Here is a 14563-nt window from a genome sequence, read left to right as displayed (position 1 = left end):
TTAAATTTGCCGAAAAAAAGTTTTTTATTCATTTTTACACCAATAACATACGATTTTGACAACAGACAGAAACTGTTAATGGATTTTCAAGGCTGTTTGCCTAAATTCAAGGACTTTCAGTCAAATTCAAGTACCCTTTTTGCATTTTTTCAAGGCAACACCAAATTCAAGTACTTTTCAAGGTTGCAACCAAATTCAAGGACTTTTCAAGGCCAGTGCGAACCCTGGTCCTAAGCAAAAAGGAGCATAATTCATTAAATATTGGTGCCAGAGTTATGCAGCTTGTGTCATATAGTGTGGGTGATGATGTTGAACAAATATTTTAAGTTTGAATCAAATCCATTCAGTAATAACAGAGACAGAGTGAAAGTGCATCAAAACTTTAACTTAAAATTCTAAGTAAAAAGGGGGAATAATTAATGAAAAATTGGTGCCAGAGTTATGCACCTTGCATCATATGGTGTGGGTAATGATGTTGAACAATTGCTTAAGTTTGAATCAAATCCATTCAGTAACAACATAGACAGAGTGAAAGTGCATCAAAACTTTAACCTAAAATTCTAAGTAAAAAGGGGAAATAATTCATGAAAAATTGGTCCCAGAGTTATGCACCTTGTGTCATATGATAAGGGTAATGATGCTGAACAATTACTTAAGTCTGAATCAGATCCATTCAGTAATAACAGGGATAGAGTGAAAGTGCATAAAACTTTAACCTGAAATTCTAAGTAAAAAGGGGAATAATTCATGAAATATTGTGCCAGAGTTATGCATCTTGTGTCATATGATGTGGGTGATGATGCTGAACAACTATTTTAAGTTTGAATCAAATCCATTCAGTAATAACAGAGGTAGAGTGAAAGTGCACCAAAACTTTAACCTGAAATTCTAAGTAAAAAGGGGGAATAATTCATGAAAAAATGGTGCCAGAGTTATGCACCTTGTGTCATATGATGTGGGTGATGATGTTGAACAACTATTTTAAGTTTGAATCAAATCCATTCAGTAATAACAGAGATATAGAGTGGAAGTGCATCAAAACTTTAACCTGAAAATCTAAGTGAAAAGGGGGGATAATTCATGAAATATTGGTGCCAGAGTTATGGCCCTTATGTCAGATGATGTGGATGATGATGAGGAATAAGTATTTCAAGTTTGAATCAAATCCATCAAGTAATTACAGAGATAAGTTGAAAAAAGAGAAAGTGCACCAAAACTTTAACCAAGGTGGGGACGCGGAAAGACGCCGACGCCGGGGCGAGTAGGATAGCTCTCCTTATACTTCGTATAGTCTAGCTAAAAACCAGATCGCAATAATTATATAAACAGTCAAACCTGTCTATAAAGACCACCCTTGGGAGAACCAAAATGTGGTCTTTATTGGGAGGCGGTCTTTATTCACAGGTTAAAATACACTGTAAATGTTAAACTTGAACATAAAACATGTGGTCTTTAGAGCCAGGTGGTCTATGTTCAGAGGTGGTCTTTAACACAGGTTTGACTGTACAACACCTTTGTCATCCTGTTTGAAATAATCTACTAGCTTTTCTTTACCAGAGTCAATTAAATGATAAAAATTTTGTTTTTACTTTTGCAGAGACACTCGTAATTATGCTAAATAAACACCTAACCAATATGCTATTCCTTGACATAAATGCAGTTCTGGATGCAAAGGAAACTGTGTATTTTTGAAAAATAAAATTTACTTCAAATAGTTTTAGCAAAAATAATTATAGACTGAGAGTATTCATTTAAATGATTATTGTATCAAGTAAACCCTAATTGTTTAAACAATAAGCACACCACTCAAGGTAACAAGATAACGTAACTCTATCACTTGAAGCAATGCAGGTGGTATATTACATGCCACAGTAGATAGCTATGTCATCCAAAAATGTTCTTCACAATATACCTTAAAACAACCTGCCACAAAACATTTCCTTTTATTCTGTCTACGTTGTTCATTTACTGCATTAAAGCTCACTATTCTCTCTTTTGTCCTGTGAAAAGCGTCAGCCTGGCTACTGATCGTTGCCAATCTTGAGGTACTAACAGACTATTAACAAATTCATACCACTACCTGGGCCAAGTTGTTCGAAACTTAAACAGGCGATTAAGCTAACGGTTGGAACTTTGAAAAACAAATGTATGAGGTAAGAATCATGAACAATGAAAACTCTTTACAATAAAATCAAAACATCAGTCTAGTGTTTCTCAGCAAGTCTAGTATTTTGAATCAAAATTTAACAGGCGGTTAGCTTAACAGCCGATTAAAGTTTCGAACAACCGGCTCCAGTTCTCTGAAGTTGGCTTTTTTGTCTGTGTACACTAACTGCACACCAAATTAACTGGGCTTCAAAAACTCTTGTCTTGTGTGACAAAGCTCCTTTCTGAATATAACTTTTCTCTTTGAACCCTCTCTAACCTGACTGACATGACCACATTCAAATATAGAGAAACATGTTAGACACACGGAGGTACAAGACAGAAAACTGTCACAAAAATGACATCACCCACAGATAAAGAAGGGGAAAAATGTTCAGTAAAATGGAAACAATATCTCTACAAAAGTTACAGAAACAATATACAAACTTCTAACACTCACTATAGTCTAACATCAGGCTTGGGTTACAATATTACTACAATATAGTAAAGACAGGAACAAACAAAATTACTGTCTTTCACATAAATACAGCTCACTCAACTGTCATCTTGACTGAACTAATAGGAATTCTATCATTTAACAGAGACCTAGTAAACATACCGAACTACAACCCTACTCAAAGGGAAATAATTCGAGAAAACATGAGTCAGAGTTATACAACCTGTCCTCTGACCTCGAGTGAATACAAACTAGTATAAGTTTTCTTATAATACTAACTAAAAAAAATATGAAACTTCCTTGATGAAAAAATATGAAATATATAGAAATATTTTTAAGACTTGTGAAAAAAATATATGGGTGAAAATGACACGAGGTTCAAAACTCTTTAAGTGGGTGAAAAAGACTAATATGGGTGAAAATGACAATGCCAATGACTAAATTCTTCACTGAGGAATTCTTGCTGAATTTTATTGCAGTACTTTTTTTTCTTTCTAATTGGTTTCTATAACAGACCTATAATTTCCCATTAAATAAAACTTGCCTTAGATGAAGTCTACTAGATAAATACACTTCTGCCAGTTAAAAGCTGTAAAATGCTTGCAATATTATCATATATTTAGGAAAGGTGTTTTATCAAAACAGATATCCAAACTCTGTTAAGCTGGCAAAATGCACAGATTACAGTACTCCAAAAATAAAGTCTCAAAAAGAATTTTATTAATGAGAAGGAAAGGCAGATTTCCTCAGGTAAGATACAGACAATAAACTTTACTGTGGATTACTTACTGCGAGACCGCCGTGAGACAGCCTTCTCCGTGGAAGCTTTGTTAGGAAACAGAGAACGTTTAGTTGAGGAAGATACGGTCAGAGGCGACGGCATTGACTGCTGCCGAAGGACAGGCTTCACAATTTTGGGGCCGCCTCTGTGCACACCACCTTCACCACTACTAGAGCTATCTAGCGCTACAGAGCAGCATGGGTAAAGAAGGACAAATATACCGTGTTAAATTATTGATGAAGCTCTTCTTAACTTTCATATTCACACAATTCTTCTTCTCAATTTCTTACAGTGAACATCAATCTGTATGAAAATATTCTTGAAATAAGTGTGAAAATCCTAAACTTATTTTTTTATATTTCACACATGTACCAAATGCTAATCTTAACCCTTACCCTGCTAAATTTCTGTAATGAACTAAAGTCTTATCAATCTTTCAATTTGGACAGTACCATTAACAGTTAAAAGGGGTGCTTACCAAAAAGATACTAACTGGATGGCAAACAGTGCAGATCATGATCAGACTGCATGGATGTACAGGCTGATCATGATCTACACTGGTTACAAAAGGCAGAATCAATCGTGACCAGCATGATAACGGTTAAAGGAAGATGAATTTACTGTAAATATAATTATGTTATCTTTTCTGGTGATTCATTATGTATAAAATTTTAGAATCATGAAGAAACCAGATTACTCAGTTCAGTTATGAAATCTAGCAGATCCTAAAGAAGGTACTTGATGAGAGTAAAACACTCAAGATCTACTTTTCTGATAAACAAAAACCTTGAATCATACTCATTAAATGAATTGATTATATTTTGATAATTCAAGTTAAGAATAGCTTCATGAATATTATCATACACCTTTCATGTTTTTTTTTCACCAAATACATGTTCCAAACAATGATGATAAGAATGTTCAGGTATATGAAAACTACAGTCTATCTGATCTATACCAAACTAAGGGGAACAACCATGAAAGGTGTATGACACCAAAGCAATCAAAGCATATGCATTGTGAGAGTTAATTCCCTTTTTTAAGGTGATTATTACTCTGGGTAAATAGATAAAACAAATGTTAGTTACCATCAGCTGCTGAAAGGGTGTGGAAGTTATCTGAATTAGTGTCATGCATCAAAGTTAAGATTTTGAAAATTGAATAGTTATTAATATACTGCATAATAGTTGATAAAATATTAATTTGGGTTAAGATAAATATTAAGGGTAAGTAAAGTAGTTTTTGAAGATGTAAGAAATAATAAGCAAACTGCTGCCCAGTATTTCAACTCACAAGTTGAAGGTGGTAGGAGACCACTCTTTCTCCTCTGCTGATTGGCTACTGCTTTCTGTAACTTCATCTCCATTTCTTGTGCCGTTACCTGAAAATCATAGACTGATATAAAAGACAAATTTGATTTCATATTCATATAAAGATGCCTATATAGCTTGCAACAACAACAAATGGAAGTCAAAGGTTATAAAACTGTGTTTGGAAACCAGTCTCAAAACTCCAGCATCTAACTGGCTGTAATTTTTAAGCTAACCCTGCTAAATATCAAAAATGAACTTGTCCATCTTTCAATTTGGACAGTGCCATTAACTGTTAAAAGGGATGCATACCAAAAGGATATTGACTGTGTGCCGAGCAGTGCAGATCATGATCAGACTGCATGGATGTGCAGGCTGATCTTGAGCGGCACTGGTTGCAAAGGCAGAATCAATCGCATCCAGCATGATAAGGGTTAAGCTGACCAAAGTCAGATTCCATCTCCAAAATGTTTCATTGATATTTCATTAATTTTATCAACTTCATTTGTGTCAGTATTTTCAATGTCTTGCAATCTGGCCCAGGTGTACTAGTATCTCACAATAAATTGAACTTCAGCATGTCTGTCCATCTCTTGGTTTAATGGCATTATTGTTCATGTGTATATATGTCCTTCCAATAGTGTCTGAAGTATGTGCCATAAGAGAGACTAGTGTAAACCTCTAAACAAGAAAGGAAGGACATACATTCTGCTTTATAAGATATATTTTCTGCAGTTTCTGTCATGTATCAGAAGCAAATTTAATCCAAGATACACTGTAATCATTCAACTATTGGCGCTAAAAGATAAAGAGCCAAAAGGTATTCCTGACTTGCAAGAATATAATACTTTATCATGTTGATTTTCACACAACAGGTAATAATTGATAATTCTGGAAATATAATATTATGTTTAATGCCTACTATAAGACCTGACATACTTTCCCCCACTACCTGCATCAAATATAACTTACCTGTGTGCCATACAGATTCAATTTATTATTATTATAGAAAATACTAACATTATGTCCAACAAAGTCTCATGACCTACCTGGGATCCAGACTCCGATATTTCACTAAATGCACTGGAACTATCCCTTCTGTCCTGTAAGGACATAGCCCGCTCAATCTGGGGAAGTTCTGTAATGAACAACAAAAACTGAGAAATGGACCATCTATGCAACCCTCATGAATCACAGTAAAAGTCATGATTTAAAAAAACAAAAAAAAATAATACCAAGAAATCTGTACTGTGTAACCTAGTAATCTAGTGACCCATTGAAATATAATGATCAGTTGGTAATTGTGGGGATTTCTGTTTTTTTACAAGATGACAATACATTCAGTGTGGAAACAAGAAATGTCACTATCACCTGCACATTTAGAATAAAATATGCACCCTTTTCTGCACCTACTGCACCTATTGCACCTCAAAGTTCAATATGAATTTGAGGCAAGTCATAAAACATACTTGCATGTTTGCACAAATGTTCGCACTGCAAAACACTAATAAATGGCCACTTGAAACATAACAAACTTATGATTCAAACATTAAATGTTATCAAACTCTTTAAAATTCAAGTGTTTTAACTCTTTCTCACACAGGTAACTCAATAAAACAAAAATTCTACATATTAAATTTGAATTAAAAGTTTAAATTTTCCTGTTGTGACAAAATCGTCACTGACTTACTTACAAAGATAACGATCTTGTTTATACTCAACTTTTAAGTTGATTAAATTGATAAGAGAATGATGTTCCAAATTACATCAAACTAAACCATAGACCATGCTTTTAAAGTTGTAAAAGTGAGTATTGCTAAAAAATGTTTTTACAGTGATTATTCATATAATTTACAACAAGTATTCTTTTTCACACTATGGCCCATATTTGTAAAAATTCAAATTTACTTTTATAATTCTTTTTTCATCCCCTTTACATTGTGATTTATCTTGAATACATGAATCATTCTACCTTGATGCATCAAAGATTAATATATCTTACGTTTCAATGTTGGGGCATCGTCTTCCGTGGTACTCATATCTGTTCTGCTACTCTGTCTCGAGCTGAGAACAGACCCAGTCCCCGTCACACTTCCTCTACCATCTAGGGAGTCGGCAAGGTCAATGTGAACAGCCTTGTCCTTTATCAATGGCCTTTTCACAGAATCTCCTGACAGGTTCCTTACCCTATCATTCTTAATAAGGCTGGTACTAGATCTTCTGTTTTTGTCTATATTTTCTTTATCTCTGGAAGGTGAGGAATCCTTACTTATTCTACCTGGTGAACTACTTTTTGAGGTATCAAGTTTATTTTTTTGTGATTCACTTGCTGATTTATTAAGTGTATCTTTCTTTTTTCTATTTGGAGAAGCAGTGCTTGTTCTATTAGGGGACTCATCTACTTTCGGTTTAGGTGGTGGAGCTGTGTATTTCAATTTGCTTTGAACTTTGCTGTAGTCAGGTAGAGCAGTTGAAATCTTTTTCTTCGGTTTCGGAGGTTCTTCTTTCTTTGGAGGTGTAGGTGGGGGGATATGCAGAAAAGCTTCTAATTTACTCTTCACTTCTGTCTTTGGTTTAGCTTTTTCTGAATCCTTTTTAGTATCAATTTGTGACATTATAGCATCCCATTTACTTTTAGGTGGAGTTCTTTTTATTTTCTTTACAGGTTCTTTTTCGACCAAAGGTTCTGCTTCTTTTTTTTCTATTTCTCCATTCACTTTCTTTGTCTCTTCAATAACACTTCTGTTTGCAATTTTACTTGTAACTTTTGACAAATCGATTTTTCCTTTCAGTGAGTTTCTTTTATTCTTAAATTCTTCTGTATTACTTTTATCTTCCCTTGGTTTAACAGGAACAGGAGTTTTTAAATACTCTGACAATTTAGATACAACATTTGTTGTGTTAGGTTTCTTAAAATCTTTAACAACATTAAATTTCTTTTTCTTTGGAGTTTTCTGTTTTTCAACTTTCTTTTTATCATTTTTATCCTGTTCATTTTTCTTTTCACCATCTTTATCTTCAATTGTAATAGTAACTATAGGAACACTTTCTTCACTGTCATTTTTATCATCGGACTTGTCATCAGCGTTAGATTCAGGAAGTGTAAATGTGGAATCAAGTCCTGAAGACTTCTCCTCATCCCCAACTTCAGCTGTGTATGTGTCATTCTGTTTATTTTCCAGTATTACTGTTGAGTTTAATGCCTGTAAAAAAAATATACATAAAACATGAATCAACTATATACAACCAACAAATAAAACTGTTTTTAGTAAAACAAAATATATATATCCAATTAAACCTTATTTTTTTATATCAGAATAGTTTCAGTACGGTAAAGGGGTCAAGGGCAGCAATAAATATCTAATCTCCTTCAACAGTAACTTGTTAGATTAAGGTTCTAGCAGTAAGTATATTAATATTGTGACCTTTCAAAGCTGTACTGGTAAAGGAAATTCCAAGTTGCAATTCAGGACCTTAATTTTAGCACAGACATATGCAGGGTATAGCCAATGACCTTCTGCACCAAATATTTTAACAAGAGCTGTCACAGGGGACAGCACATTCAACTATTTTGATGCTGGATAGTGGAAGCTGGAGCTGTCACTGGAGTGTTTAATGACTCCAAAGGTGAACGAAGATACTGCACAATAGCTTGAGTCTGTGTCAAAAATATTAAATAATAAGAGAGATAAAGATAAAGTGTATCAAAACACTAAATTAGTATAATTCTAAGCAAAAAGAAGGCATAATTTATAAAATATTGGTGCAAGAGTTTTGCACCTTGTGTCATATAATGTGGGTGATGATGTGGAACAACTACTTCAAGTTTGAATCAAATCTATTTAGTAATAACTGAGATATAGTGAAAATGCATCAAAATTAACCTTAAACTAGAGATGCTTTTGAGAAAAGCGCATGTCTCCCACAACTGCCTAATCATCTAAATAGTAAGTCAGTCTTTATATACTGTTTACTTAATCTACATGTGCATGCGCTTTCTTGACACCAAAAGGACGTCTATTCTACTAGTAGTTAGGCGCCGATTTAGAGGTAAAACTGCGCAAGAAATCTGAGTGATTTTGGTAAATCAAGGGCCATAATTCCTAAGTGCCTACGCCAATTTGGCTAGTTATCGAACTTGGACCAGCACTTATTGGCAGACATATTTTGATGAAGTTTGGTGAAGATCGGATAAGAAATGTTCGATTTAGAGTGCGGACAAGCTTTGTGACACACAGACAGACACACGGACTGGAGTAAATCAATATGTCTGCCACACCACTGTGTGGTGGGAGACATAATTCTAAGTAAAAGGGGATATAATTCATGAAAAATTGGTGCCAGAGTTATGGCTCTTGTGTCATATGATGTGAGTGATGATATTGAACAACTATATTAAGTTTTAATCAAATCCATTTAGTTATAACTGAGATAGAGTGAAAATGAACCAAAACTTTTGAACCTGAAATTTCAAGTAAAAAGGGGGAATAATTCATAAAATATTGGTATGAGAGTTATGGCCTTTATGCCAGATGATGAGGAATAACGATTTCAAGTTTAAAGCAAATCCATCAAGCAATTACAGAGACAAGGAGAGAAAAGAGAAAGTGTAAAAAACACTTTTAACCAAGGTGGGGACGCGGAAAGACGCCAACGCCAGGGTGAGTAGGACAGCTCTCCATGTACTTCATATAGTCAAGCTAAAAATGACAAAAGTCACTGAATGCCCCAGACTTAGCTACTGTGTGGTATAACACAAGATAAATTCAGCATCCACACATCTTGTATAGCTATCTGATCTGATAAATATTCATTAAGTATTAAGATATTGCATGAATAAATTTCTCTAGCAGACCAAAACCTGAAACCCTTTGTGCAAAATGTTGATGGAACAGAGCTGGCACCATCAACATCCTGCATGTCCTGGTGTGTGTGTGTCTTTAAACATAAACAATCGGACCATGATGGTCCTGAATCTCTCACTTCTTCCCTCATGACCCAGTTTTGAGTATGACGTTGTTTTTTCTATTATTTGACAAAGTGACCTAGTTTTTGAGCTCATGTGACCCAGTTTTGAACTTGACCTAGATATTATCAAGATAAAAATTCTGACCAATTTTCATGAAGATCCATTGAAAAATATGGTCTCTAGAGAGGTCACAAGGTTTTTCTATTATTTGACCTATTGACCTAGTTTTCGAAGGTAGGTGACCCTGTTTTGAATTTTATCTAGATATCATCAAGGTGAACATTCTCACAAATTTTCATGAAGATCTCATGAAAAATATGGCCTCTAGAGCGGTCACAAGGTTTTTCTACTTTTATATCTACTGGCCTAGTTTTTGACCGCACGTGACCCAGTTTCAAAACTGACCTAGATATCATCAAGGTGAACATTCAGATCAATTTTCATGAAGATCCATTGAAAAATATGGCCTCTAGAGAGGTCAAAAGATTTTTCTAATTTTAGATCTACTGACCTAGTTTTTGATCGCAGTTGACCCAGTTTCAAACCTGACCTAGATATCATCAAGATGAACATTCAGACCAATTTTCATACAAATCCCATGAAAAGTATGGCCTCTAGAGAGGTCACAAGGTTTTTCTATTATTTGACCTACTGACCTAGTTTTTGACAGCACGTGACCCACTTTCGAACTTGACCTAGATATCATCAAGGTGAACATTCTGATTAATTTTCATGAAGATCTCATGAAATATATGGCCTCTAGAGAGGTCACAAGGTTTTTCTATTTTTAGACCTACTGACCTAGTTTTTGACCGCACGTGACCCAGTTTCGAACTTGACCTAGATATCATCAAGATGAACATTCAGACCTTCTTTCATACAGATCCCATGAAAAATATGGCCTTTAGAGAGGTCACAAGGTTTTTCTATTATTTGACCTACTGACCTAGTTTTTGAAGGCACGTAACCCATTTTCAAATTTGACCTAGATATCATCAAGGTGAACGTCCTGACCAATTTTCATGAAGATCTTGTGAAATATATGGCCTCTAGAGAGGTCACAAGGTTTTTCTTTTTTTAGACCTACTGACCTTGTTTTTGACGGCACGTGACCCAGTTTTGAACCTGACCTAGATATCATCAAGGTGAATATTCTGACCAACTTTCATGAAGATCCCACAAAAAATGTGACCTCTAGAGTGGTCACAAGCAAAAGTTTATGGGCGCACGGACGCACACACGACGCACATCAAGTTATGTCTTAAAATAACTTTTAAATATTCTGTTCAAAAATATCTGACACAAGACATGCATAAACTTGTAATCAAGACTACCAATTACTTGGCAGCCCCAAAAATTCTTTAACAAAAATAGAAATGTGTTTTTTCTCTGACTAAGTTTCAAAACCTAATTTCCAGTTCCCAATTTCCAGTTCCTAGGGAACCATTTTTTCCTCTTCATTTTTACAAAATTTCCATCAAAATCAACAAATGAACCTTACTAAACTGAATCTGTAAAATGTGGCAGAAGGTGCAGTATCAGGGGACCATAGCAGATAATTTATCAAGTTGTAGATGCGAGGATCATGCTAACTGAAGGAAACTGAAGTCTTGCAAATTTCAGTGAATATACAAGACTTCACAGTGGGTCTGTGTGCATTTTTATCATTTCGCAAGAGATAAGTAGGTTTAGGCCATGAAAAGAAGCTATGCCAATAATAATTCAGTAGTTTTTCTAGTAGTTTATCTGAGGTATATGATTAATCTAAAGATAATTAAAACATGAAATGTTCATGTAACGTACAAGTTCCCTCAGTTTGATTTCATCTAGACGAGTTTCCTTAAATATATTCATTGCTTACGTTTTGATCAACTGTTCTCCTGATATATACAATGTAGTACAAATAGTTGATGACCAGATAAATGTTTATTCAAAATCCATCCCAGTTTTCATAGAATGCACTGTGGAGGCTTAACTATGCAAAAATCTATTGAAAACAAGTACTAAATAATTGTTCTGCTAGACCTAACTGTACAAATATTTGTAAAAACAAAACAAACACTAATGCTGCGGTTTTGGCATAGTGTCTACAGAACATCCTTTTTACGAATAGCAACCTTAGTCCGAATTCTTGTGAAATTATTTCTTGTATTTTTTAAAATATTCTTCTTAATATAATTAAATGTCTGTTTATTATTCAAACAATGCAGTGTTTGGTATATCAGCTGTCTGATAACAACGCCCTTGACTATTTGAAGCCCATCTATATAATACCAGCTTACATACAAAAGTTTTAGCAAAAGTAGAAAAAGGGGCATAATTTTGTTAAATTATAAGCTGATGATACTTGCCATATGAGGTCATCCCATGATGCCAAAAAGTATTGAGAACCCGGCAACATTTTGTCAAGTAATTCCTGACAAACATACATACATGCAAAACTTTAATCTTTTGTGAGGCGAACATTGACACCGATTAAAGGGTGATAACAAAAGCTCTATTTTAAGAATTTCAAATAGTCCAGCTAAAAAACATCAGGATTATTAATGCCTGGTACCTTTATATCTTCCACTTGTGTCACTTCATCTTCCGATTCCTCAGTCTCCTGTATGTTATCCATAGTCACACCTTCTGATCTCAATAACTCAGTTCTGAAACATGCAATACCATAGTGTTCTACAGTACAAGACAACATACATTTACAATTCAAAAGCTTAGTTGCTTTTATATCTTTAATGCAGATATAAATATGTACTCTGCCCTAACAATGTTTTAAGTTATCTTTATATACTAATATTTTATCTATCATACCTGACTGCAACCATCTATCCTAGCTCTAAGCAAACATGTTTGCATATGGAACATGCCAAGGACTTTTTACAAGTGCTCATTATGTCTTAAGTCCATGTATAGAACAGAATAAAAAACAAACATTTCCTCTTTTCAACACAAAGTTCATCATCTCTGTTGCTCTTTTAAAGCAACATATAGCATCTACAGAAATTAATAATCCTAAAATGCTTCATACAAAATTTGAAAAAGAATTATGTCCCCTGTCACAGATATGCAACACAACAATGTATGAGACACCTTCCAACCTTATAAAGATACATCAGTCTGTACTTGTCTATAAAATCCTTCTGTATCACACTAAAAACACATGTATCTGCAGTCTAAACAACACTTTTAAGTCTCACGACCAAAACAACAAGTACATGTATCCAGAGAGACTGTCTAGTCCTGTAAATGTGTAAACAACACTGTGCAATTTACAAAGTTTTACCTTTGGGAGTTCACAAAACCTGAGATGGGGACAATGCACATAATTAAAGAAACATCCAATTACTGCACTGTGTCCAATGAAGCCATTGATACAGGTCTGAACAATCTGGACAAACTGGTCCTTAACCATAATTATATGTTATACTGAAGCTGTTCAATTTCATAGTATGGCATGGTGATTAAGTTTCAAGAATTAATAATTTATTTATAGGTCAAACACTGAGGGTGAATCACATAGTATTAGTAACAGCAAGATCAGTGCCCACTGTGGACTGGAACATGGTGTATGTCATTTTAAGTTGTGAGGAAAGAATAGATATTGTCTTCATAAGACAGAGTTAGACTTTATAAAAGCATCCTTTATTTTTCCATCTTTCCAATGGAATACTTCAGTCTTCTCTGATTGGAGCAACCAATATTTCTATGTCTTTTATAAACCTATTTCTTCACCATTTTTCCTGAAAGATTTCAGCCACACATTTAAATATGTATATACAAAAAATAAGTAGTGTATGTGAATTGTTAAAAAAATTTCCTATTTACCTATCAGCCTCATTGTCAGTATCCCCAGTCATAGTACCAAAATCACTGTCTGACTCTACAGGAACTGGACCCATCTTTGACAGATCTCCTGTTGAAAATAAACACAATAATTTTTGTTCAAATTATTTTGTCTTAAAGGGCCTGCTTGATTAAATGGCAAACATCCATGGTGTGACGATGTCTAGAATCAAATAGTGGATTTCCTGCTTATACTTTTGAAAAAAAAAAAAGACTCCCCGAGAGCTTTTACATAATTATATTTTTCACAAGCGGACAGGCACCAGGTAGAACCTGGCACTGACATTCTGCTCACCAGCAGGACTGCTTTCTCACATAAAACATAAAACCACTGGCAAGACTCAAACCTGTGACACAAACATAGCCCCAAATGTACAGGAAATATTGTCCAGAAGTGTTAACCTGGTACTCATTAATCTTGACCAATATCTTCAGGTATTTTGTTATTTCCTGAAAAATTCGTATCAAATGTTTCTAAATTTAGTATTAAACTACCGTCACAAATATGATGGTATAAAACTGCACTTTAGTTAACATATCCTGAGTGATGAATGTTCATACAGAAAAGAAACTACCAGTAGTCGATCTGTTAAAACCTATCCGGTGTTCAGGCCTGTTGTCCCTCTATTTTGATTTATTCTTCGTTGAAATTCATATTAAGTAACAAAGCCTACATAGCTAACCAATGACATGGTGCAAAGTTTTTACCTCTCTGATTGCCTTGCACACTGTAAACTTGTAATGTATTTCTGCCAATAAATGATTATAGGTGTGACAATTTCCCACCTGTCATTCATGCAGGTAACTTCTTAGCTAGACACAAGATTCTAACCGACAACACTAAGATTGGCGGCTGAACATTTTGTCGGCATAGCTATCATGCTACATGAATTTTTCTGTATATCTTGTATTGGTTTTTCTACATGGTCCGGACATTGAAAATAAGCTGGAACATAATGAATATTCACGAGTGCCAGGTCAATACTTGCTGATGGTTTTATTCCAACTGTTTTAATCTCGTATATTGATGGCAGAATCCGGATTCCCTACCGAAGTGA

General features: G+C 34.6%; 1 protein-coding gene across 8 annotated transcripts in view; it reads right to left on the bottom strand.

Moving 5' to 3' along the window:
• LOC123556630 (CAP-Gly domain-containing linker protein 1-like) overlaps positions 1 to 14563 on the bottom strand; it is a 118960-nt gene that overhangs the window by 53269 nt on the left and 51128 nt on the right. For 6 of the 8 annotated variants that reach the window (XM_053542887.1, XM_053542885.1, XM_053542886.1 and 3 more), the window contains 6 exons: positions 13488 to 13575; positions 12220 to 12313; positions 6696 to 7896; positions 5743 to 5831; positions 4677 to 4764; positions 3392 to 3568 (listed from right to left, as the gene is read on the bottom strand). In XM_053542887.1, the coding sequence (XP_053398862.1) occupies positions 3392 to 3568; positions 4677 to 4764; positions 5743 to 5831; positions 6696 to 7896; positions 12220 to 12313; positions 13488 to 13575 (1737 nt within the window). The remainder of the gene's footprint in view (positions 1 to 3391; positions 3569 to 4676; positions 4765 to 5742; positions 5832 to 6695; positions 7897 to 12219; positions 12314 to 13487; positions 13576 to 14563) is intronic. The other 2 variants (XM_053542891.1, XM_053542892.1) reach the window with 2 other exon arrangements.

The sequence above is a fragment of the Mercenaria mercenaria genome, chromosome 5, assembly GCF_021730395.1.
Source record: "Mercenaria mercenaria strain notata chromosome 5, MADL_Memer_1, whole genome shotgun sequence".
Taxonomy (NCBI): Eukaryota; Metazoa; Mollusca; class Bivalvia; order Venerida; family Veneridae; genus Mercenaria; species Mercenaria mercenaria.
The sequence above is the reverse complement of the archived record's forward strand: the minus strand, read 5'-3'. Positions and strand labels throughout refer to the sequence as shown.